At 56.2% G+C, this 23,289-nt stretch overlaps 7 protein-coding genes across 7 annotated transcripts; 4 read left to right on the top strand and 3 right to left on the bottom strand.

The window, feature by feature from the left end:
- Positions 1 to 14: 14 nt before the first annotated feature.
- Positions 15 to 6,644, bottom strand: N657DRAFT_629516 (Sec63-domain-containing protein; the record flags this gene model as incomplete). Its single annotated transcript, XM_062790893.1, has 1 exon — positions 15 to 6,644. One exon carries the CDS (start codon positions 6,642 to 6,644, stop codon positions 15 to 17), a length of 6,630 nt encoding a protein of 2,209 aa, XP_062652169.1.
- Positions 6,645 to 7,286: 642 nt separating this feature from the next.
- N657DRAFT_560941 (uncharacterized protein) lies at positions 7,287 to 8,852 on the top strand (the record flags this gene model as incomplete). The annotated part of the gene is made up of 1 exon (XM_062788020.1): positions 7,287 to 8,852. The coding sequence occupies one exon, from the start codon at positions 7,287 to 7,289 to the stop codon at positions 8,850 to 8,852; it is 1,566 nt and encodes a 521-aa protein (XP_062652168.1).
- A 138-nt stretch (positions 8,853 to 8,990) lies between these two features.
- On the bottom strand, positions 8,991 to 10,278 carry N657DRAFT_561925 (P-loop containing nucleoside triphosphate hydrolase protein; the record flags this gene model as incomplete). Its single annotated transcript, XM_062788094.1, has 3 exons — positions 8,991 to 9,953; positions 10,023 to 10,101; positions 10,160 to 10,278. 3 exons carry the CDS (start codon positions 10,276 to 10,278, stop codon positions 8,991 to 8,993), a joined length of 1,161 nt encoding a protein of 386 aa, XP_062652167.1.
- Positions 10,279 to 11,383: 1,105 nt separating this feature from the next.
- On the top strand, positions 11,384 to 13,148 carry N657DRAFT_561120 (UBC-like protein; the record flags this gene model as incomplete). Its single annotated transcript, XM_062788037.1, has 8 exons — positions 11,384 to 11,416; positions 11,499 to 11,532; positions 11,595 to 11,689; positions 11,741 to 11,762; positions 11,825 to 11,921; positions 11,976 to 11,987; positions 12,055 to 12,223; positions 12,273 to 13,148. 8 exons carry the CDS (start codon positions 11,384 to 11,386, stop codon positions 13,146 to 13,148), a joined length of 1,338 nt encoding a protein of 445 aa, XP_062652166.1.
- A 298-nt stretch (positions 13,149 to 13,446) lies between these two features.
- Positions 13,447 to 15,026, bottom strand: N657DRAFT_638863 (uncharacterized protein). Its single transcript, XM_062791665.1, has one exon. It carries the CDS (start codon positions 14,835 to 14,837, stop codon positions 13,800 to 13,802), a length of 1,038 nt encoding a protein of 345 aa, XP_062652165.1. The 5' UTR covers positions 14,838 to 15,026; the 3' UTR covers positions 13,447 to 13,799.
- Positions 15,027 to 15,927: 901 nt separating this feature from the next.
- On the top strand, positions 15,928 to 17,696 carry N657DRAFT_564085 (uncharacterized protein; the record flags this gene model as incomplete). The annotated part of the gene is made up of 4 exons (XM_062788255.1): positions 15,928 to 16,869; positions 16,931 to 17,016; positions 17,083 to 17,500; positions 17,565 to 17,696. The coding sequence occupies 4 exons, from the start codon at positions 15,928 to 15,930 to the stop codon at positions 17,694 to 17,696; spliced, it is 1,578 nt and encodes a 525-aa protein (XP_062652164.1).
- Positions 17,697 to 19,217: 1,521 nt separating this feature from the next.
- N657DRAFT_562570 (uncharacterized protein) lies at positions 19,218 to 22,899 on the top strand (the record flags this gene model as incomplete). Its single annotated transcript, XM_062788149.1, has 4 exons — positions 19,218 to 19,577; positions 19,631 to 20,321; positions 20,377 to 22,382; positions 22,438 to 22,899. 4 exons carry the CDS (start codon positions 19,218 to 19,220, stop codon positions 22,897 to 22,899), a joined length of 3,519 nt encoding a protein of 1,172 aa, XP_062652163.1.
- Between the last annotated feature and the right edge of the window lie 390 nt (positions 22,900 to 23,289).

The raw sequence follows: 23,289 nt of genomic DNA, 5'->3' as shown, positions 1-23,289 counted from the left end.
GTCCATTCACTCACTCACTCCTCCTCCTCCTCCTCCCCGCTCTCATCGACATCCATCCCCTCCTCAACCATGACAGAGAAAGCAGGCTCCTGATCCACGCCGACATAGCTGTCGCTCATCAAAAACAGCTTCAGGTCGTGCCGGCCGGGGGTAGGCACGGTGAACTCCAGCCTGAGGTTGTGCTCGCGCCCAACCGTGACCCGCTTGATGGCGAACATGGTCCTCGAGTTTTCCTCGCCCACCACGAGCCACCAATTCTCCGTCTTCTTGCCCGGATAGAACGGCGCGTGTACCGTCGGGTCGAACTCGCTGTCCTCGTCTAGCTCGCGCTCGATGTGGATCTTGAGGTACGCCGGCTCGCCGGCCCGTATGCTCTCCTTGTCCTCAACCTCAAACTCGAGCGAGATGTCCGGATACTTGGTGTTGGTGAAGTGGGCCGCCTGCGCGAGCTGCGCTTGGGAGAGGCCCAGGTCCTGGACGAGCGACTCGTAGTCCGGGTTCTCTTCGGGATTCATCTTCTCCATGAAGTCGAAAATGTCGCTGACGCCGTGCTTGTTCGCCGCCTTGATCACTTCTGGCGTGAAGTTGGGAATCTGCTTCAGCGGGCTATCGCGGTCCCACATGGCCTGGACCACCATCTGCGACATTTCCATGGCATTCATCGCGTTCAAGTGGCCCTCGGACGAAAGGATATCGACCGTGGCGCTTAGGAGGCTGAGGATCTTGGTCAAGATGACCTCCTGGTCTTTGGCGAGATCAATCGGCAGGTTCATCCTGGAGAAGTGTGCCTGAACGAGGACGAATGCCTTGAAATGAGGCGAGTCGTAGACGGGCTCCTTCATCTTCACCGGGACGTTGTCGTAGATGCGCCGAAGGATGGCCTCCTCGTGCCGCCTGATCTGGATGGACTCAAACTCGGTGGCCGATGTAACGATCTCGAGGATGCCCTTCAGCTTGGTCGTCTGACGCAACGACAATAGGAATGTCTCCATTGTCGTGTACGAGATGTTGTAGTAGGCCGCAATCATCGCCGCATTCTGTGGCGCAACGGTTCCCTCATCCTCGTCCATCTCGATAATCTTCGAGTCCGCCAACTCCTTCAGTGTCGCCTCGACCATGTCGGAGAGATATTGGCTCAGGCCCTCGTGCGTAGGATCCGTCAGGCTGTAGTAGCTGGGGTTGGCAAGCAGCCGCCGGTAGAAGTACGTAAAGGTGGCCCAGTTGATGGCATCCTCACCGGACTCGATCATCTTGGTGCTGATTTCTGTAACGAAGGCATCATGGAGGAAATTGTGAAGATGCGACTCGACCGGCAGGGCTTCGTTGAGGAACTTCTTGTAGTACTCACGCTTCACCCCCGGAAGCATTAGTACGCCGCGACTACGCCCATCCTTGGCTGGCTGCACAGCCTTGCCAAACATCTGGAGTACCTCGCTGAGGGAGTAGTCGACGTAGCGGTGCTCCCTGCCTTCGAAGTACTGCGTCCCCATGACCACCACCAGCTGTGCTGTGCAATCAAGCTCCCAGCAGACGTCCCGAGAAGCGACCAGCACTTGGATCGCGCCGTTGTTGTAAAGGTGCTTGACGATGCGCTTGTCACTCAGGGTCAGGGCTTCGTGAAAGTAGCCCACACCATGGGAAAGCGCCTCGGCAAGCGCCTCCTCCTGGACTCGGTCGAGGAGCTTGCGAATTTGGTCCACCTCCACGTTCAAGAACCGGTCTTCGTCGTCATCCGTTAGACACGCCGTGAGAAGATCCCGAGCCGTCGCTCTGGTCTGCTTACGACTGGGCACGAAGATGATGGCTGGCTGGTTCGCCGAGAGCTGGGTAACCGCGAGATATGTCGGCTTCGCCATGGCGAGCATGAGAGACGGGAAGTGAGGGATGGTGTAGGACTGAATATGAAGCTCGAGAGGCACCGCACGCACGTGTGGGCTGAAGTTGTAAATGTCATGCTTCTTCGCATCGATCCACTCCCCAATATCGCGAGCATTGGCGAGGGAGACGCTGAGGCCAACAATCCTCATTGGCAGCTCCGTTTGCGTACGGATGTAGTGCATCCGAGAGACAATGATCTCGTAAATGTACCCCATTTGACCGCCTAGCATGTGCAGCTCGTCCGCGATGAACAGCTCCACGGTCTGGACGTTCTTTCTCCTCTTCCACTGCCGGGAAAGTGTGTCCCATTGGAGAGGAGTGGCCAAGATTAGGTCTCCCTGCTCGAGCAGTTTCAAATCGGCCGTTGTTTCTCCGGTTAGCTTCACAATATCTTTGCCTCCTCGTAGATTGGAGAAACGCTTCTGCCAGTCCTGGAACCGCTGGTCCACCAACTCCTGAAAGGGTGCGATGTAGACCGCGCGCCCGGCGTCTTGCCGGCCCCAGTGCCGCAGCAGAGCGAACTCGGCGCAAACCGTTTTGCCGCTGCCAGTTGGTGATGCGACCAGGACATTATTGTCTGTGCTGTAGAGGGAATTGAATGTCTGCGTCTGCACCTTGTTAAACTGCTGCCAGTCGGGATAGAGAGTAGTGTAGTCCTTTGCCTTCAGAGCGGCCACTGGGAGCGGCTGCAGGTCAAGCAGCTCGGTGTGTGGAGGGAACCGCTCCGGCAAGATGAGTTTCTGGAAAGACACGGCCAAGCGAGTCTCGGAGTGCATCCACCTGTCAGAAATGACCGAGATGAAGTAGTTCGGCGGCATGGGCTCGGAGATCGGCACGGTGAACTCGACGATGTGCTCCTTCGTCTCGGCCTCAGCATACTCCTTGCGCAGAATGAACTGATCATGGTAGAGGATATCTTCGCCATCACAGTCTTCGACGACAATCCAAAAGCTTTCTGACAGGCCGTGGATGTCGATGTCCCACTCAAAGTTCGGGGTAATGGTCAGCTCGACACGGAGCATGGACCTTGTCATTGGCTGCACATTGGCCTGGATCTCGACCCGAGGGAATTTGGCGACCAAGCCGCACACAGTCTTTCCAGCCTTTGGCAAGCCAAGCAGCTCGCCCATTCGAGGCGGATCCAGGTCGAAGTAACTGCTAAAGGGAACGTCTATCCTTTCTGCCTTCCTCACGATCTCGGCAGGGCACTTGGGAAACTGCCTGAGGGGCGACATGGTCGGCCACATCCTCTTCTCGGCCATTTTGCAGAGATTCAAAGCCAGCTTGGCGACAGACGCCCAGCCTTTCTTCAGAGTGATCTCGAAAATGGCGCGGAGGATACGCCCAGCAGACTGGGTAACGTACACCATATCGGCCATGAGAGCCAGCCCCTCAAGCTTGAGGCGCGAGATGTAGGCCTGGAGAAGGACGTTAATCTTGGCCGTCGGCTCTTCAATGCTCTCCTTGACAGGGATTGGAACACGAGCAAGAATTTTTGCAAGCTCGAGCTTTTCCTCTTGACGGACAGGAATATACTTGAACTCGCCGCTCTGCGCAAAGACACGGAAGAGCTCGACGTCATTCATTGATGGCTGAATCAGCTTGTTGTACGTGTCCATCGAGGTGTGTGTGATGTAGTAATGGGACGCAATGCGTCCGAGCTCGGTCGACTGCATCTTGCCGGTCTTCTCATCGTACTTGATCAGGTTGGATTTTTTCAGGACGGTTGCAGCGGAGTGGATCAGATCCACGCGCTTCTGCTCGAGGGCCACATCGTCCTCGTACTCGGCGCCGACGCTGTATAGCCCAGGAGACCGAAGCATCCGGACAAACAGATAGGTGTATCCGAGCCACTCAACACCCTCATCGCGGCTCCGTATGTTGCCGAGGACAATCTCAGCATTGAGGTTGTCAACCAGTTTGCTCGCGAGCTGGCTTTCGATTGGCAGCTGCTGGTTGAGCAGCGACAGATAGTACGGGATCTCGCCTTGGGTTGTGATGATAATGCCTTCACCGTATTTGTCGAACTGAGGACGACCGGCACGCCCAAGCATTTGCAGGACATCCTGAGGACTCAGTTCGACCCAACTACCCTTCTCCGGGGAGTAGACTTGGGTGCCTTTGATGATGACTGTATGGGCGGGAAGGTTGACTCCCCAGGCAAGCGTAGCCGTGCAAACAAGAACATGGATATGCCCGGCTGCGAAGAGGTCCTCGACATCGGTCCTGTCTTCACGCGTCATACCGGCATGATGGATTCCAAATCCGTACGGCAGGATGTCTTTGAGATCCGTGTTGCTGACCGAGCTGGCCGCCACGCTCAAGACCTCGCGGGTTGCGGCATCGTGTTTTAGAATCTGATCAATGGTTTCCATCTCCAAGGCCTTGTCTCGAATGTACTTCGCTGTCTTCGCCGTCTCTTTCCTCGAATGCACGAATATCAGCATCTGGTTGCGATTCTGTCCGACGTGCTCGAGGACCTTTTGGTAGGTGATATCATTCATCGTCTTGAGCTGCTTAATTGCCTTCTTGTCTGTGACGCCAATGAACTCTTGACGCAGGGGGCAGGGGCGATATGAGGCGTCGAAATGAAACATGCCCTTGCTGAAGTCAACCCGGAGAAAACTGGCAACATCCCGATAGTTGGGCAACGTCGCAGACAAGCCGATGATGCGGACTGGTTCACCCGTCTGTTCGGTGCGTCGGATAGTCCTGCTGACAATGCTTTCGAGGACTGGGCCGCGGTCGTCGTGTAGGAGATGGATCTCGTCGATGATGATCAACCGGACGAGGTTGGTGTAGGAGATGTCGGTTGCCTTTCTGGTGATGACGTCCCATTTTTCAGGGGTTGTCACAATTACCTGAGTCTCGGAAATTTGCTGCTTGGTGAGTTGGCGATCACCCGTCAGCTCCGAGACCTTGATGCCATACGGCGCCAACCTCTTCCCAAAATTCCCAACCTGTTCCTGCACGAGGGCCTTTAGGGGAGCGATGTAGACGATTTTGAACGCGTCCAAATCGATCTCTCCTCTGCTATTCCTGTTTTTGCCAATTTCACGGAGCATGGTGAGCACGGCGACGTTGGTTTTGCCACTGCCGGTCGGGGCGCACACAAGCATGTTTCCGTCGTCCTGAAAGGCGGTGGGATAACACTCGGATTGAATCTTGTTTAGCGACTTGACCGTGCTGAAGGGCGCCTGAGCCCACTCGGGCATCTCCGAAACGAGAATATTCTTGTCGTTGGGGTCGGTTCGCTTCTTGGGCAGAGGAATGTGTACCTCTTCATACCCCTTGAAAGTCCGCTTCGTCGTGCCCTCTGGCAGCGTGACCCGAGGGTTGGTCATGAGATGGTTTCCCTGGTCGAAAACCATATTTTCCAAGTTCATCAGCTTTTTGGGTTGTAACCCTCCGACCAGCTGCCCCTCAGGCCGCTCCTGCTTCTGAGGCTGCGCGTCTGCAAAAACGCCCTTGTCGATGTCCATCTTGATTTCCATCTTCGGTTTCCTCTGATCGTCTTTGGGCTTGCCGTGCAACTCGTCAAGAATCCACCGCAATCCTTCCGACGCCATCTCTCGCTCAATGGTCTCGCGCTCCTTCCGGTCCTCGGCTCTTGTCAACCGTGTGAGCCAGACAACCTTCTCGCGGTTCTCCATGAGTTTTTGGACGATCTCGTGGTGCTCATAGTCGAAAAGCTCCATCAGGTCGTTCTCGATATCTCGGAGCTGCTTCTCTTCGCCGTCGGGCTCATCCGGCTCTCCCGATAGGATCTTCAAAGCTTGCAGGGTCTTGTCGTGTTGTATGTGGGCATCAGGATAGAGGCGGCCAATCTGGCGTTGCAACCAGTACGCATCGATATCCCGGGCAGGGACGTAGTTCTTCTCCTGCGACTTGGTCTTCCCGTCGGGGACCACGTCGATCACCATGGCCTCGCCATCTTCCAAACCTGCGTCCTCCCCATCGCGGTTTTGGTCTGCCTCCCCACCTTCGGCGACTCCCTGTTGACCGGGTTCTTCGTCTTCCTCGTCCAACTCCTCGTCATCCGAGGATTCGTCGCGGACCACGTCGAGCATGCCGTTGTCTTCTTCCTCGTTCTCGAAGTTGACAGCAACGCCCTGCCGGCCGTCAATCTCGTCCTCGCCGGCTCGTTTTACGTCTTCCATGTCCTCGTCTTCGTCCTGTGCATCGTAGTCTGTGATTTTTTTTCCCAGGTTTACCAGCTCGTTGAACTGCTTGGGGCTCATGGATGCGCCCAGAATATCGTCGATCTCCTTCTTCTTGTCAAAATCTTTCAGATCATCGTCCTTGAGGTACTCTAGCGCCGCGTCGGCAGCACTCCGTACAACCTCGTGGGGAACATCACCAAGGTGCTCTGCCACGATGCTCAGGATGAGGTTGAACGCGTCCCGAGTAGGCTGCGTCCTTGGCCGATACCGGATACCCTCGATCAGAGCGTCAGCGCCGGACAGAATACCGCCACCACGTGCGTCGGCCTTGCCCTTCTGCTTGACATGCTGCAGTATGTCGGCTCCTTCCCGCATGCTCCCTCGCTCCACGTCCGGCATGGCGCCGGTCTTTTTCGGCTTGGGCGCCGTGTCGCGAGCTACGCGGGAGCCCATCTCCTTGATGGACAAGCGCCCGGCCAGCGACTCTGGATCTCCGGTGGCCTCGTCGGTGCGTCTGGTGACAAACCGACGGTCCGCCTGGAGGACCAGGTTGGACATGGCCGAGTACTTGTATTGCGAGACATCTCGATGATAGTCCGACATTTTGAGCGTCGTCTACTGCCGGGGTATCTCGGGGCGGACGATATGGAACGGAAGCCCGAGTTGATGTTTTGCAGCCGATAGAATTTATCGCCGCCGCGTCGGTTCTGCCTGCAGCTTGGTGGCGATTCCCGGTCCAACCCTGCCAGAACCGAAAGGTGGTCTATGTGGCGGACAAGGAATGATTAGTCCGGCGCATCGAGATACCTGAGGTCGAGGATGAGAAGCGGGATGATTCGGGTGGTGCAATTGGAAGGAGTTGATGCCAGTCGGCAGTCGCGAGTGGATTGTTGATGCGTGAGGTTCCCTCTGATGCAGTGCGCTGCAGCTGGCAGCCGGAAATTTTTGGGCAGGCGGCCAGCCAGCGACGGTCTCTGATTGGCTGCTTTCATCAACGGGTCAGTGTCATGGACTGGAAGCCTTGGTGAGCATCCCGCCGTCTGTCCCCTGAAACAATGCGCCGGGGAATGGGTCGGACCCGCTAAAGAGCTTCCAAGTTGGGCTGTTGGCGATGGAACAGTGCCCCTGATCAGGGTCTCGAAGTTCACCATCCCAATCTCAGCTGGGAGCGCAATGGGATACATCTATCTACCTGCCTCACCACTCTAACACCTTAAAGCACTGACATGCTGAGATTGGGACAGAATGGGTTCGTCGGCCGAGGACACGTTCAAAGTCATTCAAAAGACACTCGAGCCATACATTCGACCACGGGAAGAAGTCACGCATATAAGGCAGATCCTGGCTGTGCACCTCGATTCATGTCTTGACGATGAAACTGCAGGCGAGCCTTTGGCTCTCATCGATGCTAGAAGCCCCTGCTCTTCTTCGACAGCACGTGGCTTACAGAAAGAGTATCTCGAGGCGTTGAACGCAAACATCGAGGCCCGCAATGAGTTTGCTGCATGCTGTCGCGTGCAGGAAAAGCGGACTCGACAACAGCCGGACACTTCTACCGGACAAGGCGCAGACCGACTACAGGAACATGTTGCGGCCATCCGCCTCCGACAGAGAGCCGACAAGCTCCAGGTCATCAAAAGAAGCTTCAACTCGCTTGGGCAAAAACCAGCAGCATCGCCTGATTTCCTGGATTCAGAGGAGATCTTCAGGGATGCAAAACCCCTTCCGACTGTACCCCACGAATTAGTGACTGCTCTCACTGTCGGCAAAACAACTGCTGGTCCGCACTTGCAGGAGCTCATCGATCAACTGGAAAAGCATGTTCTTCAAACCAAGCTCCTGCTGAGACGTGAGGAGCAGCTGCTGGAAAAGGTCAAGTCACGATCCGTCGCCAGACCAGGAAACATCAGTGAAAGCGCCAAACTCGCGGCGCTTGAGCGAACTAGAGCTGAGCTCATCAGCTGGATAGAGACGGAGCTCGGAAAGGCCGCGGCGGATGAGGGTGCTGCCGAAGGACAAGACGCGCAAAGGCATCGTCCCCGCGGGGATTCCTTCAACATGGAGGAACAGCTCGGAAGCATCAAGGAGAAGTACGCCCAGTATCTCGGAGCACGGCAGGCTCTTCTTCAACTTGCCAGTCAACGGCCTCTGCCCGTCATGAAACCTCCAGTGAAGGAAGCGAAACCACAAGATGCTTCGGCACCCAGACCACCTCCCACTGCACACCTCTTGTCGCCCCAACTCGAGCAGCTGCTTTCTCTCTCGCACGAGCAGAAAGGGTTCATCGCTGAGAAGTCCCACCTCAATGCCGCCATTTCTAAACAACTGAAGGAGAACAGTCAAGTTCTGGAGCACCTGGCCGAAGAAAGTCATCTGATCCCGGCTCACCCAATGCCAGGAGCTCCAGGGTCTAGCACAGCATTTGCTGATGCGGTGTCGGCCACGAAGATTTCCGGTCTAACCAACAAGGTCAAGCCCTGGGTGTTTGCTGCCGACTCTGCCAAAATCTCAACGCTGGAAGCCGTGGCCGAGAAGATCGAGGAGGGACAGATTGCCCTTGAGAGCTCGATGCGGACGCTTGAGGAGATCGATGAATTGCTTGGGCAGTTGCCAGACAAGAAGCAGGAGGAGGAACAGCCCAGCACAGGCGAGGACGACCTCTGGCTGGCCGAGGGGCAACATGCGGGCAAAAGCGCTGGGGCGAGAAAACATACCCTTCGAAAGGCAGACACACCGGCACAACCCAACACCGTTTGGGACACATTAGATGGAAAGCTCGGTTTACTTCGCCCCGAGAGAGATACCATATGAATTGACAAGCAATGTACCCCCATTATTCTCCCTTACCTTGCTCCCAAACGCCTCTGATATCTTGGCCTTAGGAGGTTCTTGCACCATGCCCTATCGGCCAGACCAGCCTTTTCTCCTTGTCCTCTCCCATAGGTCCCACTACCTACCGGCCATGATTCCCGAGACGCGTAGCGCAAGATCCAATATCGAGAGGTGCTCGTCCGCGCCGTCAACCAACCTCTTATCAATTTCGGAGAAGACCATGACAATCTTGTTCTTTTGAACGTCTAGGATTGTCTCATCGTAAACGATAGCCTGGTGAAGCTGCGCCATGGTCTGCCCCGCGCTCCAACCATCCGCCACCATCTCCTCCACCACCTTCGCGATAGCTTGGTACGTCTCGCCAGCAGCCCGCGGCCGCATCGCCTGGACTAGCGTTTGGATCGTGTTGTCGGGGATGACGCCGGCGATATCTTCCACGACATTGGCCGTCACCAGCTTCTTATCCACGTCCATCTTCTCGCCATCCTCTCCCTCGGCCTCCGCCGCAGCGGCGGCGGAGGCACCCACCAGCCTCGCAGCGCTCTGCAGAAAGGTAATCGCCTTTCTCAAATCGCCATCGCTGCACTTGATGAGCGCATCCACGGCGGCGTCCTCGATCCCCAACCCCTCCAGCCGGGCGATATCCTCCAGTCGCCGGCGCGCGTTGCCCTGGTCGAGGCTCTTGAACCGGAACTTGCTGCAGCGGCTAGCCAGCGGGTCGATGATGCGCGTGACGTAGTTGCAAATAAGACAAAATCGTGTGATCTTGCTGTATGTCTCCATGGTGCGGCGCAGGGCGCTCTGCGCGTCCTGCGTCATACTGTCGGCCTCGTCGAGGATGATGATTTTGAAGGGCGGGCACGGGTACCGCGCCTTGTAGCCGGGAGGCGGGTTGGTCAGCTGCGTCCGCGCAAAGTCCTTCACCTTCTCGCGCACAATTGAGATGCCGCGCTCGTCCGAGGCGTTGAGCTCCAGCACGCGCGACTTCATCAGCTCCGGGCCGTAGAGTTCCTTAGCGAGGGCCAGGATCGTTGACGTCTTGCCCGTGCCGGGCGGGCCGTAGAAGAGCATGTGTGGGAGCTGTAATGGGTGTTGGCAAGGGATTAGCAAGAGCGCGGGATTGCTGAGCAGGATGAAGATTGCACCTACATTGGAGGCTTGCAGCGTCCGTTGGAGGACGGTGATGGTGTGGTCTTGAGCAGTCACATCACTCAGTGTCTTGGGCCGACTAGACGGAGGACATTAGCGCCAAGTGCTTTGATGAGCAGATTATACAATAATTGTACTATTTCTCGACCCAGGGCTGCGTTCTGGTGTTTTCCCTTGTCTGCTTCTCGGCGCTGCTTGACGCTGCCCCGTTCGCGGCGGCCGCCTTCCGGGCTTTGAGGTCGAAAAAATTCGACATGACAGGATCGCTTATGTTGAAAATTGGTAGAGTTCCTGTGTGAATTCTCTCGAATGTAGTGTGCCGTGGTTCTCGATACTGGGTGATGGTCTGATATTTCTTGGTTGATGTCGCTCTGCAGGCACTTAACGCGTTCGAGCTGGAAAACGCGTCTGGGTTCTTGCAGGGGTTCACCGGCCCACCGGCCCCACCGCATTTAGAGAGGCCTGAGCTTGACAAGTCAAGCAACGTCCATTCATTCTCACATTGCCTGCTTTTATGACCGATTCCGTTTTACAAGGCCGGCATGAAGGCTAGATACGTAGCCTAGGTATCATAACAGAATCAAGCCTTCTGGACAATCTGAAGTCAAAATGAGAAGTGAGGAACTACCCGGTACTGCCAACATGCGTCGTGGCACCGATCTTGGAACTTACATGGCGAAGCTCGTGCCAAAACGAAGAATAGGTCACAGAGAGCCCCTTGGCATATCTCCTGAGAACCCGTCTACATCGAGTTACAAAACGCGATAGAACAAAAGGCTTTCATATCGGTGATGCATTCGGAGACTAAGGTACCTTATCACCACATGTACAAATACCTTTACTGACAGACGCAGGTTAGGCAGCCGAACCAACCGGTCAATTGACTGTGAACGGAGGGTTGCATGCAGGGACGCACATCATCTGAACAAGGCCAAAGCTGGCAAGTACAAACGCACCAGGACAACTCTGACAGGTCCCCGATCAGGCTCCCACGGGTGCAAGCATTAGCTTGGGCTGCATCGTCTGTTGGTGGTTGAACGTCTCACTTGTCACCGGCCACAGTGCACCGCACCGGGCCAAAACAGGAAGTTGTCTTTGGAGATGGCGGGGAGGAAAGCACAGCTGCACCGTGCCAGGTCGAGACCAGACCTACTGTACAGCCACCTCGCCTGTCGGATCCCCACCTTCTAGAGTTGAGGCGGTCTTCTCTCTCAGCCTTTCACACTGTCCTCCTCTTAAGATCGACATTTCTGCGCGCCATTTCGATATTCCCTTCAAACTCAGCCGAAACCAACGACCATTGATTATCGCCCATGAAGTATTCCTTTATCGCTTCATAAAGCCCTCGGCGAGCTACAGCGATGGCGGATCAGTCAGTCTTTCGAATCACGAAGGTGGGTCGCTTGTGCTTCGTCGCTCTCTAGCAACGCGGGGTTGTAGGACTGACCACGATACGGATGCTTTTCCCGACAACAGGAGCTGAGCGATCTGCAGAAGAATTCGGATCTTTGTAAGATGCCAGACGCTGCACTGAATGAATGCTTGAGCCTTCAGTCTGACACAGCTCCCTAGCTCTGGCCGTTGCTTGTCGCGATGTCGATGTGCGGAATGTCAAGGCCCTCATCATCGGTCCCCACGAGACCCCATACGAGTTCGGTTTCTTCGAGGTATTTGAGTTTCATGTAACTGCACTGTCGTTTGCCCTAACATGGCAGTAGTTTGCGTTCAAATTCAACAAAGGTACCCGGAGCCGTCGTGTGGAAGACCTGAGCAGTCCGCTGAGATGCTGACTGTTTGCTCAGAGTACCCTCGAAAGTCGCCCCAAGTGACAGCCATAACCACGAATGGAGGTCGCTGCAGGTTCAACCCCAACATCTATGCCAATGGAAGAGTGTGCCTGTAAGCTGACCCCTGCCATATATTGAGAGGTAGCTTGCACTGACAGGGCTCCAGTTCTATCCTAGGGTAACCGCCGTCTTCTCGAACAGATAAACATCGGAGTCTTGCTGGGCGCAGTGCTGATTGGGACTAGGACATGGCGTGGGGAGCGCGGGGAGGAATGGTCCGCTGCGCAGGGTCTGGAATCCATCTTGCTTTCGATCCAGAGCCTGATGTCAGCGAATCCGTACGAGAACGAACCCGGCTTTGAGGATGCGAACGAGGCCTCGGATCAGAAGAACCAAAAGGATTACGTCCAGAAGGTGATAGAACCTGCAGTTGTCTCAGGGCCATGAGCTGACTGGAGCGCAGATCCGCCACGAGACACTCAGAATTTCGGTCATCCAGCGGCTGGAGGAATACCTCAAGATCGGACCGGACGGTGTGGCCGCGGCTCCAGCGGCTCCGAAGGACGAGTATGACCTTGACATGGATACTGTAGAAGATGAGTCGAGCGTCCCATTCGAGCCATTCAAGGATTTGTGCAAGCGCAGATTTTTGTGGTATTACGATACCTACCTTGCCGCCATCCAGAAGGGCAAGGAGGAGGTCAAGGACGGCACCGTCTTCGAGAAAATGCCTTTTGAGGGATCTAGCAACACCATGGAGGGTAAATTCAACTACAGCGAACTGGAGCGTCGGCTCCATAACATTAAGAAAGCCCTTGATCAGGAAACCGAGACGTGGGGCCTAGAGGGGCTTATGGCGAAAGCCAAGGACACCACCGTTGCCGTCAACCTGCAACGCCAGTTCGAACAGATTGTTGAATCCTTCAAGCGCGCCGACGTTCCGCACAATCTCGAGTTAATGGATGGCAACCCATTTACCTGGGTCTTGACATACTTCGGCAAGCCCATGACGAATCTCGACGGAGGCCTCTTCAGGGCAAAGCTGTGCTTCAGCCCACGGTTCCCAGAGGAACAACCGAGGATCAAGTTCGAGACACGCCTGTTCCACCACCGGATTGCTGCCGACGGTACACCTTGCTATGTTGTCCCTGGCAACCGTCGCGAGGACGTCAAGACCCACATTGAGGCGATCATCGAAGCCCTGGAGGAGGAACACCCGCCTTACGACCCCAGGACATTGGTGCATCCCGAGGCGTTTAAGCTGTACTGGGGCTCGCCCGAGGACCGGCGCATGTACAACCGGCGCTTACGTCGGTCGGTCCAGCAGTCGATGGAGTAAGCCACGCCAAACATGGGAATCTCTCTTTGGGTTTGTGTGGCTGACGAACAACAGAGATTTCTGAGCTGCTCAAGGAGATCTGATTCTATCCCTTGTTTTTCTTTCAACTCTTTAGGCATGGCATCAGCTTGTTGGATCCTGCAGGATCTTAACCAAGCCGTTCGGCGTTCAGACATGGCTGGGCAAGGCAGGTGTTTGTCAGGGTGGAGTTTGCGAGTCTGGCTTCGGTTTTCGTCTGTCAGGTGTGTCACGATAGTCAATGACCTGGCCTTCTCGAAGGAGGGTGTGCATAAGGTTCTCTTGCTCGCGGAGCGAATATGTGTAGATACCCAAAGCGGCTGTCATGAGTTTCAGCCCTTGGGTTGTAAGCGTTGTTCTCACAGGATACATGCCACCTTGTAAGCGATGTTCCATGATATTTGCACAATTAATACCTCAGGTACCTTATGCGGCGGCAAGTGAGTACACACGCTGCTGTACGCCAAGACTGACGAAAGCTCTCCGCTGAAGTTCCTGACCATAAAATCCCAAAAACGCCAGGCTAGAATGCATACAATGTGTTGATTGTCATACTCGCCATCATACACTTTATAGGAACACCCCGTCCTCCTCTTCCTTCAAACTCCTTCGACACCTTAGGGCAGGCAGCGCTCAGCGCTTACCGCCTTTGCCCTTCTTCTCCACCTTGTCCCGAAGCGGATTATACGGCGCCGCGATACCCACCAACCGCCGGGGCTGTTCACCAACCTGAGCACCTCCTCCCCTCCCGCCTCCGCCTCCGGCCGCGCCGGTCGCTGAGGGATCGTAGGTCCCGCCGGGTCCCAATATCATGGGTGTTCCGGGTATAGGCGCCGCGAGCTGTTCGGAGTGGAGCTTGTCGAGCGACTCGCCGACGACGCCGTACTGGGCCCAGTTGATGGGCGGGCAGCGGACGATGCTTTGGGGTTTGGGAAGGGTTTGCCAGGGCGGTGCGGGTGGGCTGCTGGTGTGTTTGCCTTTCTGTCTATGTTTTGGTTTTGGTTTTGGTTTTTGCTTGGGCGCGCGGTGCTCTGGTGACTGTTCGGCGCGGGTAGTGCTGTTGTCCGTCGGGGCTTCTGTTTCGGGTTCCTCGGCTTCGGCTTCTCCATCGTCGTCGTCGTCGGAGGTGGTGGTGCTGGAGGAGTCGGATGCGAAATGGTCGCCAGTGACACCGCCTGCCCGTGTTCTCGGTGAGAAGAGGGGGTCCCCTTCAACCCGCACGTTTCCAGCTGCTAGGTCGGCGGCGAATGCCTCTGGGTTGGCGAGCGCGGCCTCCTTCGCGCGCCTCAGCGACTGAAGATCGGCTGTGGCCCGCGCGCGTTGCAGTTGGAGGATTGATATTGCGCTTTTCAAGGCAAGTACGTCCGGGTTCGAGTCAAAGTCGATGGGCTGGGCTGGTGGGGGGGCGATGCCGACCTGATCGGTTTGACTCGTGTGTGTGAATACCGGGCGGCCGAGCGCAAAGTCGTCCGGCGCATTGTGTGTGGTATTGCCTGCCGGACTGGCGCCCGGTAACTGCGCTGCTGCGAGCATCGGTGTGATGGGGCTGACAGGCGGTCGAGGTGGCGACGACGCGCGGGATGTGGGTGAAGCATGTCGCGGGTTGGCGGTCGTGCCCCGAGCTGCTGCAGATGGCGCGCCGGGACCGGTGTCGATGGTTAGGCCCGGCATGCTAATGGCCGTTACGTGCTTCTGATTCCCAAAGAGGCTGCTGGCAATATCATGCCGGCGCGCTCTGGAATCTGCCCTCTAAATGGCAAATACAGTGGATGCGCAGTTCTGAGGTCGGGGTAAGGTAAGGGAGGTGAGCGAGGCAGTCATGGATGAGCTCAAGCAAGATCCCCTCGGTGCCCCGCAGTGGAATCGCGGCTGCTCCCCACTTCTCGGACTGGAACCCTTGGACCGATTGGGATATCGCCAACACTGTTTCGGCTGACTAAGCCAAGGTTTTTCTGGGTAAAGGTAAGGTTTGTACGGATTACGGATCCGTACGTTAGAAATGGATCCCGAAATTCGAACATTTCGGAAGAAGCATCTTTGACTTAACAATCACGAAGAACTTTAAGGGAGCTGTTGGCCCCATATACCGCAGCTCATTGATTGTCTCTTTGAAGAGATATATGTACTCTTGAAAATACATGCTACACCTGGACGGAGCCCACGACTCGGACATGAACGGCTGGTCGTGTTTCTGGAACCCACATTCCCCTACATGATCCCAATGCAGCGCGGCGCCATGTGCACCAGCATCCAAGAACGCCGCCTTGTCGGCTACGTGAAGGCAGAGAAGCAGAGCTGTCATCCCGGAGCACTTCTCGATGCATGGAGAGGTCGGCTGAAGTTTCCATCAGGGTTCCAGCGCTGCTGAGAAAGGCCATGTGCCCGATTTTAGCGGGCGATCTGCCGTTGTGGCTCCGGCGCCTCAGCGAATAAGATGGCCCCATCGCCGCTTGAACGAAGTGAACCATGACGTCGTTGATGATGGTGGTTGTCAGTCGAGTTTTTGGTTGAGGCGAAAGAATCTTCACACTGCTTAAATATTGAATGAGGAGTCCGGGATAATACCCATTACTGCTGAGTTCCTTAGGAAGAGGACACGATGGCTGAGCGGTCTCCGGAATAAAACAAAAACTCCCATCCCAAGCAATACATTCGCGACTCACACTCGTCAACCTACCGTATCCTCCTGTGAACCGAGTCAAATTAGACATTACAGGCACCTTTACCTACGTCATCCCGTCCTCATCCAAACTTCAGCGCCATGAAGAGGTTCTGGGCCCAGCGCGACACCGACTCGGACCGGATCGGGCAAAGCCCACCGCCTCCGGGCCGGACCTCCGAAGATCATGCCCCGGCGAACGAGCACACCCGGCTCCTGCCGAACCGTGTCGACAGTACGCCCTATCTCTCGCCCGACGACCCGGCTGTGTCCCCTTATAACCTGTGGACCGTCCGCGCCGTCCGCTGGGTCACCGTTGCGTTTACCTGCCTCACCTTTGTCTGGTGGGTGCTGATGATTGTCTCAAACTTCATCACGCCCCCCGGGTTGCACGTGCGAGGTTCGCCTTTTTTCGCGTTTGCCTATGCCTCGATCGCGCTTCTCACGCTCATCGTCTCGCTGCTCTTCTTCTCGGTGCCGAGCAGGCTGGCGAGGATACTGAGTATTGTCAACGCGGTGGTGCTACTGGTCGACGCCGTCGTCATTCTGGTGGTTCCTGGACTGCGGCACGCCGAGATCTGGGCAGGAGTTGCGAGCGCGATCTGGGCGGCGCTTATGGCCATCTGGTTCGTGACGGCGGATCGCACGGTCCAGTGGGGAAAGGCAGAAGAGGAGCGGCGGTTGACTGGTCGGCCGGAGAGCAGGCGTACGGTGGTGGAGTGGGTCGAGATTATGCTGTCAACTATCGTGCTGACCGTAATGGCGTTGGTCATTGTGCTCATGACGTTGACCCTGACACTGCGGGCGATCGACTCGGGCCTCGCGCCTCCAGGCGATAGGTACTGGGTGGATGGCGACAGGTACCAGATCCACCTGTACTGCTTTGGCAACAAGACCGATGCGGCTGGGACCAAGGTGACAACAGTGCTTTTGGAAGGCGGCGAAGACACGGTGGAGAACGGCTTATGGCAGTTTGCCGACAACGCCGTCAGGAACGGGTCGGTTAGAAGGTTCTGCTTCGCCGACCGTCCGGGTATGGCATGGGTAAGTTGATGCTCGGCTCTGTCCCCCGAAGAATTACGATATGCTGACAGCCGGCAAACAGAGCGACAGTGCTCCATCGCCCTTCTCGGCGAGTATGGCCTCCGATGCGCTGAGCGAAACCCTCTCGCGAGCGGGAGAAGAAGGACCGTAAGTCACAGCTCCAGAGACTAGTCTCCAGGCCGCAACTCAATGCTGACAAGTTGTCGATCATAGATGGGTGCTCGCCAGTGCTGGTATCGGTTCCCTGTACTCGCGAGTCTTCAGTTCGCGACACGGGGATGAGGTACGCGGCATCCTCATGATCGATCCTCTCCACGAGGACTTTCTCTTGCGCACAGGCGCGCCAGGACGCGGGTTCATACTTTGGTTTCGAGGTGTCATCTCGCCCTGCGGATTCGATCGCATTCTTGGCGCCCTTGTCAGTGGCAGGCGGGCCGTGGATCGTGTCTGGGGTCGTTCCTCGTATCAGTCCGGCACGACTATTTTCGCCAAGCTCCAGGAGAGTTTAGTGGCCGACTCTCTCACAAAGCGAGACGTTGTGTCCAGTCGTGCTATCCAGGATAAAGATACGCCGCTGGTGGTGATCAGCTCAGGGCAGCAGATTCGCAGGGATAGAGATTGGGAAGACAAGGTCGGTGGTTCCGCATCTCCCACCAAACACTGACACTGGCCGTGACTTACACGAATTTAAATAGCAACGGGACCTTAGCCACCTCACCACGAACCTACAACGTTGGGATATTGTCGACGATGCGCCCCATCGTGTTTGGGATACCGTGGGCGGCAGAGAGATCATTGAGAAAAGATTGAAGGAGCTGGTTAGGTAGGCCGCTGGTACTAGGAGTTTGAATGTGGTGGCAAGCTGCCACGAACGGTATAGGCTGGTGGGAAGAATGGAGAGCGAAGGGTTAAGTCGTCTATCCATCGTCGTTGCTAGGATGGTTGACCGTGGTGCAACGTTTCTGAAATTCTTTGCTGGTTTGGAAGGTTCAATAAGGAAAGATGAGTATATCCGAGCGAAATGGACAGGCGGAAGCGCTGATGATGGAGATTTCTGTCGGTTCAATTTGCCGTGAATGGAGGGTTGCCAGTCGAGTTTTCATCTCGCAAACCGCATCAGATGGAAAGAAGGGAACCCTAAGTGATGCGAGGACCGAGGACCGCGCAAACGCACGAGCAACTCCGTACAAGCCCCGGGTATGAAGTAATGTGAGTAATTGCCCTAAAAAAAATGCCAGGGCTGTGATCCGCTGACCAAACTCCTACAAAGGGCAGCTGCATCGGGTCAGTGTTTGCTATTCCATCATTTCGCCCAATGCAGCGACCACTGCGCCTAGGGAATAGAAGTCGGGAATTCGGCGCAACCTGGAAGTCTTGAACTTCGATACCTTAGCTTACCTTACTTACCAGGGACCGCATGGTAAGGTACCTAGGTACCTAACTGCCCAGCCACTACGCGAATGATCCTATCGTAGGTGTAGAGAGTTATCTGAGAGACAATTTGCATGGAATACCTGGTATGCATTCTCAATCACTCCTACTAGCAACTATTTCGCTATTAGGACTGGCGTTCTCTAGGAACGTTACGCAATCTGGAATTGTGTCGTTTGCCGGCACTTATCCTTTACCTTACCGTCTACCTGGTACCTTTAGGGTGAGTTCGGGCCCCGCCGCCCGCTGAGCCATCCACGGCAAGAAACCTGGAAGCCTGGAAATTAGCACTCCGCCGTGGCGGGGGCTTGTCGATCACTGTTGTCTGACCCGGCATGCGAGTGGATCGCACAACCCGACCTCCTGAACAACCATCAGACTTCTGGTCATCTTTGACCGACCCGATCGCGGTGCAAGGAGCCGTGTCCAAGCACCACCACCCGAAGCAAACGTGCCTCGACTATCCGGCTCGGATTGATTACCCACTCCGGGCGGCCAAAGACAAGCCGGAGCATAGCTGCACAGCGCCAGAGAAAGACACTAAACCACACCGACCGCTTTCAGGTTGCTTTGCTTCCTATCGAGCCATCGTTCCCGCCTCAGCCATAACAACATCCACAGCGCCCAGCCTCCCACCAACTAGCGCACTCCTCGCACAACACTCAATTGTCGCTGCGATAATTGTTCTGGCTCTCTCACGATCCAGGCTGTCTTGCTACTGCCTCAGTTCAGATTTAGTTCCTGAGCTGGTTGATGCTGGCTGAGAGAGCTATCCCCGCTTCTGCTCCCACCCTCACCCTCAACCGGCGAACAGTGCACCATCTCTCACCGTCCCGACCACGGCCGGCATCCCATAAAAAGGGCTTCCATGGTGGGCTTGTTTGAATAGAAGCGGGTGGATTGAGATTCAATCTGCCATGGCAGGATACGATTACGGCGGCCCAGGGGGCGGCGATTGGGGCCATGGCCACGGCCACCCTTCTGCTGGCGAAACACCGTACCGAACTGATCAAGAAGCCAACCTCTCCCCGGGTCTCAATCGACACAACGGGGCTCAGGGCAATCAGAGCGGAAGACCCCCGGCGTCTCCCGCATTAAGCGCAGAAAACACAGACAACGAGTCGAGGCGCAGCGCTGAGCGGAACAGATCCAGGCCGCGGGGCTCAAGATCCGCCAGCGGCCAAGTGCGCACCTGCAAGAAATGCGGGGAGGCGTTAACAGGACAGTTCGTGCGCGCTCTGGATGGGACATTTCACTTGGACTGCTTCAAGTGCCGTGTGAGTTGGGTTTGCGGCCCTGTCGTTGGTTTCCCTTATTGACCTCGTTGTAGGACTGTGGCCAGATTGTAGCTTCCAAGTTCTTTCCGGCGGACGATGAGGATGGCGGAGGCCCGTACCCTCTCTGCGAGACAGACTACTTCCGCCGGCTCGGCTTGCTGTGCCATCAGTGCGGCGGAGCACTGCGGGGATCGTACATCACGGCGCTCGATCGCAAGTATCACGTCGACCATTTCACCTGTTCCCTGTGCCCGACAGTGTTCGGCGCCCAAGACAGCTACTACGAGCACGATGGCCAGGTTTACTGCCACTACCACTACTCTACCCAGTTCGCCCAGCGCTGCAATGGATGCCAGACCGCCATTCTTAAGCAGTTCGTCGAGATCTTTCGCAACGGCCAAAATCAGCACTGGCACCCAGAATGTTACATGATCCACAAGTTCTGGAACGTCCGCCTCAACCCACCCCACGAGGCCGCTACCGCATACACGGACGACCCCGCCGGTCGTGAGCTTGTGCGCGAGGAGGAGGAGCGCATGGAAGAGAAGGTCTACCGCATTTGGAGCGTGCTGTCAACTTTTGAGGAGTCCTCGGCTGCTTGTATATCCGACATGCTCTTGCATGTTAGCAACGGCGCGTATGTTGACGGCGTAATGGTCGCCAAGAGGTTCATTTTTCACGTCGACATCCTCTTCCGGTCTGCAGACAAGCTGGACGAAGCCATGGCCCAGCTCGAGATGAATGGTAGGAACGGCCCGTATATCCCAAGTTGAAACAATGGCTAACATGAGCGGCACAGCTTTGGCGTATGGACGCGAAGCTAAGCTTCTCTGCAAGAAGATCGTGGCCTTCTTTTCGCTACTTTCCAAAACGCAGGACAAAGCCACCCGCAAACCAGGCGTCACCCAGGACCTGCTGACCCTGGTCACCGGCCTCGCTCACTACCTCAAGCTTCTAATCCGAATCTGCCTCCAAGGAGCGCTCCGGATAGAGAAGGAGCGCAAGACCGCCGATGGCCTTTTCCACTTCCTGGACGATCTCGGCGACCTTGAGACACTGAAGGCGGACGACAACTCCACCACTACCCTGCAGTTGACGTCGGGAATTTCTAGACTGTCGGCTCACGATTCGGACCAGTGCACCCTTTGCCGAAAACCTATCGAGGATGAGTGCGCAAAGCATGAGGATCAGAGATGGCACCTGGCGTGCGCCAATTGCTCACGCTGTGGCAAGGAACTGGGACGGAACCTTCAAGATGCGCGCTTGAATCACTACGACGGCAAAATACTTTGCAATACCTGTCAGCCTATTACGCCTCCCAACGTGGCGCCATTCGAGCATGTCACCAAGCTGCAACAGTATGTGTTCCTGCTACAGGTAGCACTCGCCAGGCTTCTGGAGATCCTTCGTGTCACTGGGTCCCTTCCTACTTCGGAGGACTCGACTGGAGATGGTTCTGGCCCTGTCGAGGGCCGATCTGGGGCATATGGGGGTCAGTATCCGGCGCATCATCGGGAGTCGTCCTATGAGAGCGCTCTCAACGATGTCCGGAGGTTAAAAAGCACCCGATTGGATAAGCACCTATCGTCGAGCTTTAGGAAGGCCCGGACATCGCGAATCCTAGATGGGCCCGAAAGCAGTAGCGCACGGCCTGGATCTGCCGGCGGTGGCCCCGGAGAAGGGGGAGCAAACAAGGGGTTTCACATCGTTGAGGAACGAGGACCGATCGACGAACAGGATATGATGCTGCCGAACCAGGATGCACTGACACTAGACGACATCCCTCGTATCGTCGCTGCTGAGCAGGCGGCGAGGGAGCAGCGGCCCTACCCGTCTGCCCGACCGGACCTCTTCCAGTCCCCAGCAGCCGAGTCCAAACCGGGAGCCGGGCCCCCAAGTGGTGGCGACCACCAGCGCAGCCTGTCAGATGGTCAGCGGGCAGGAACACGCGCCCTTGGCGACCCGTCCGCTCCACGCTCCCGGCGCTATTTCTCCGAACTTTCGGGTCTGGAATATTTCATTGTTAGACATCTCGCTGTCCTTACGATGCACCCCATGGTCGAGTCCGAATTCACACTTGAAGAGCTGCTTGGCCTGATCGAGAGCAGGAAAGCTGCCACGTTCTGGAAGAACATCGGCAAGGCATTCAAAAACGATGGCCGCAAGAATGTCAAGAAGAAGGGAGTCTTTGGTGTTCCCTTGGAGGTTATAATCGAGAGAGACGGAGCAGAGTCCACGGATGGTGTTGGACCGGGCACCCTGCGGATTCCGGCCGTCGTGGACGATATCATTTCGGCCATGAGACAGATGGACCTCTCAGTCGAAGGCGTCTTCCGAAAAAATGGCAACATCAAGAAGCTTGGCGAACTTGTGGAAAAGCTTGATAGGGAGGAGGAAGTGGATTTCAGCGCAACCCACGTCGTCCAGGTGGCCGCCCTTTTGAAGCGCTATCTCCGAGAACTTCCAGATCCTTTGATGACGCACAAGCTCTATCGGCTGTGGCTGGCGGCGGCGAAGATTCAGGATGAGCAGAAAATGCGGTATTGTCTCCACCTGACCTGCTGCTTGCTTCCCAAACCGAACCGCGACTGCCTGGAGATTCTCTTTGGCTTCCTGAAATGGGTTGGATCGTTTCACCAGGTCGATGACGAATCCGGGTCGAAGATGGACATCAAGAACCTGGCTACCGTTATCGCTCCCAACGTGCTGTTTGACAAGGACAAGGCCTCTACCCTTGGCAGCGATCCAATGTATGCGATTGAAGCCGTGGAGGCATTGATTACTAACATCGAGGAGATGTGCTTGGTAAGGTCTCCGCCGTCCTGTCCTGTCCCAGGTCTGTTACTAACAGCCTCACCAGGTCCCTGATGATCTCGTCGACATACTGAACGATCAGGCACTCTTTAACAGTAACGGAGATCTCACCACGAAGGAAATTCTCAAGAAGTTCTCTGATCGCGCTGCCAATCGCCTCGGGCCACGGCAATACGCCGAAGTCACCGAGATCGTTGGTCGGCACGAGATTCCAAGCCGGCCCCCACCGAGGCGGGTAGAAACCGACCCCTCGCAGTGGCAACAGGAGAGCAGCGTCCGAACAGTCCAGGAGCCGACAATACCCTTCACCGGTCCCCCTCACATGGGCACGCCGCCTCCAAAGCGTGGACCATACGACGCACCTCCGCCTCAACAATCTCCGTACAGTCAGCTCGACCAGCCGGGGCCAACACCCGACGGCAACGGCCGGGGTGGCCAACCGCAGAGGGAATGGCGGAACTCGGGTTGGGGGAGACAGAATAGCGGCTTGACAACCGGCACCGTCTAGGAGACAAGCAACGGTTCTGCATCCTCATGACTCCTTTGGGCTTTACCTCAGTCTCATATGGGCTTTCCTCTTTCTACATCTTGGCGCACGTGCTTACGGAGTTAAGACGGGGTGTTACTTTTGCATTGCCACTGATTGCAAGCAAGCAAAGCAAGCATGGTTGCTCGGCGTTAACTTTGAGGCTCACACAGCTCGCCCCCACCCCCCCCCCCCCCCCTTTTTCCCCCCAACCAACCCCCACACCTTCCTTCAGCCACCAAAAAAATCTTCCTCCTATCTCACAATGTCTGAGTTTGTCCATTGGGAGCGAGCGTGTTTTACTTGAACGGTTGCCTCATGTCTGTTGTTCGGTTTTCTTTTGCTTCCGTTTTCGGGTGAAGAGGGGAATTT

Source organism: Parathielavia appendiculata, assembly GCF_033297405.1.
Source record: "Parathielavia appendiculata strain CBS 731.68 unplaced genomic scaffold N657scaffold_1, whole genome shotgun sequence".
Lineage (NCBI taxonomy): Eukaryota > Fungi > Ascomycota > Sordariomycetes > Sordariales > Chaetomiaceae > Parathielavia > Parathielavia appendiculata.
The sequence above is the reverse complement of the archived record's forward strand: the minus strand, read 5'-3'. Positions and strand labels throughout refer to the sequence as shown.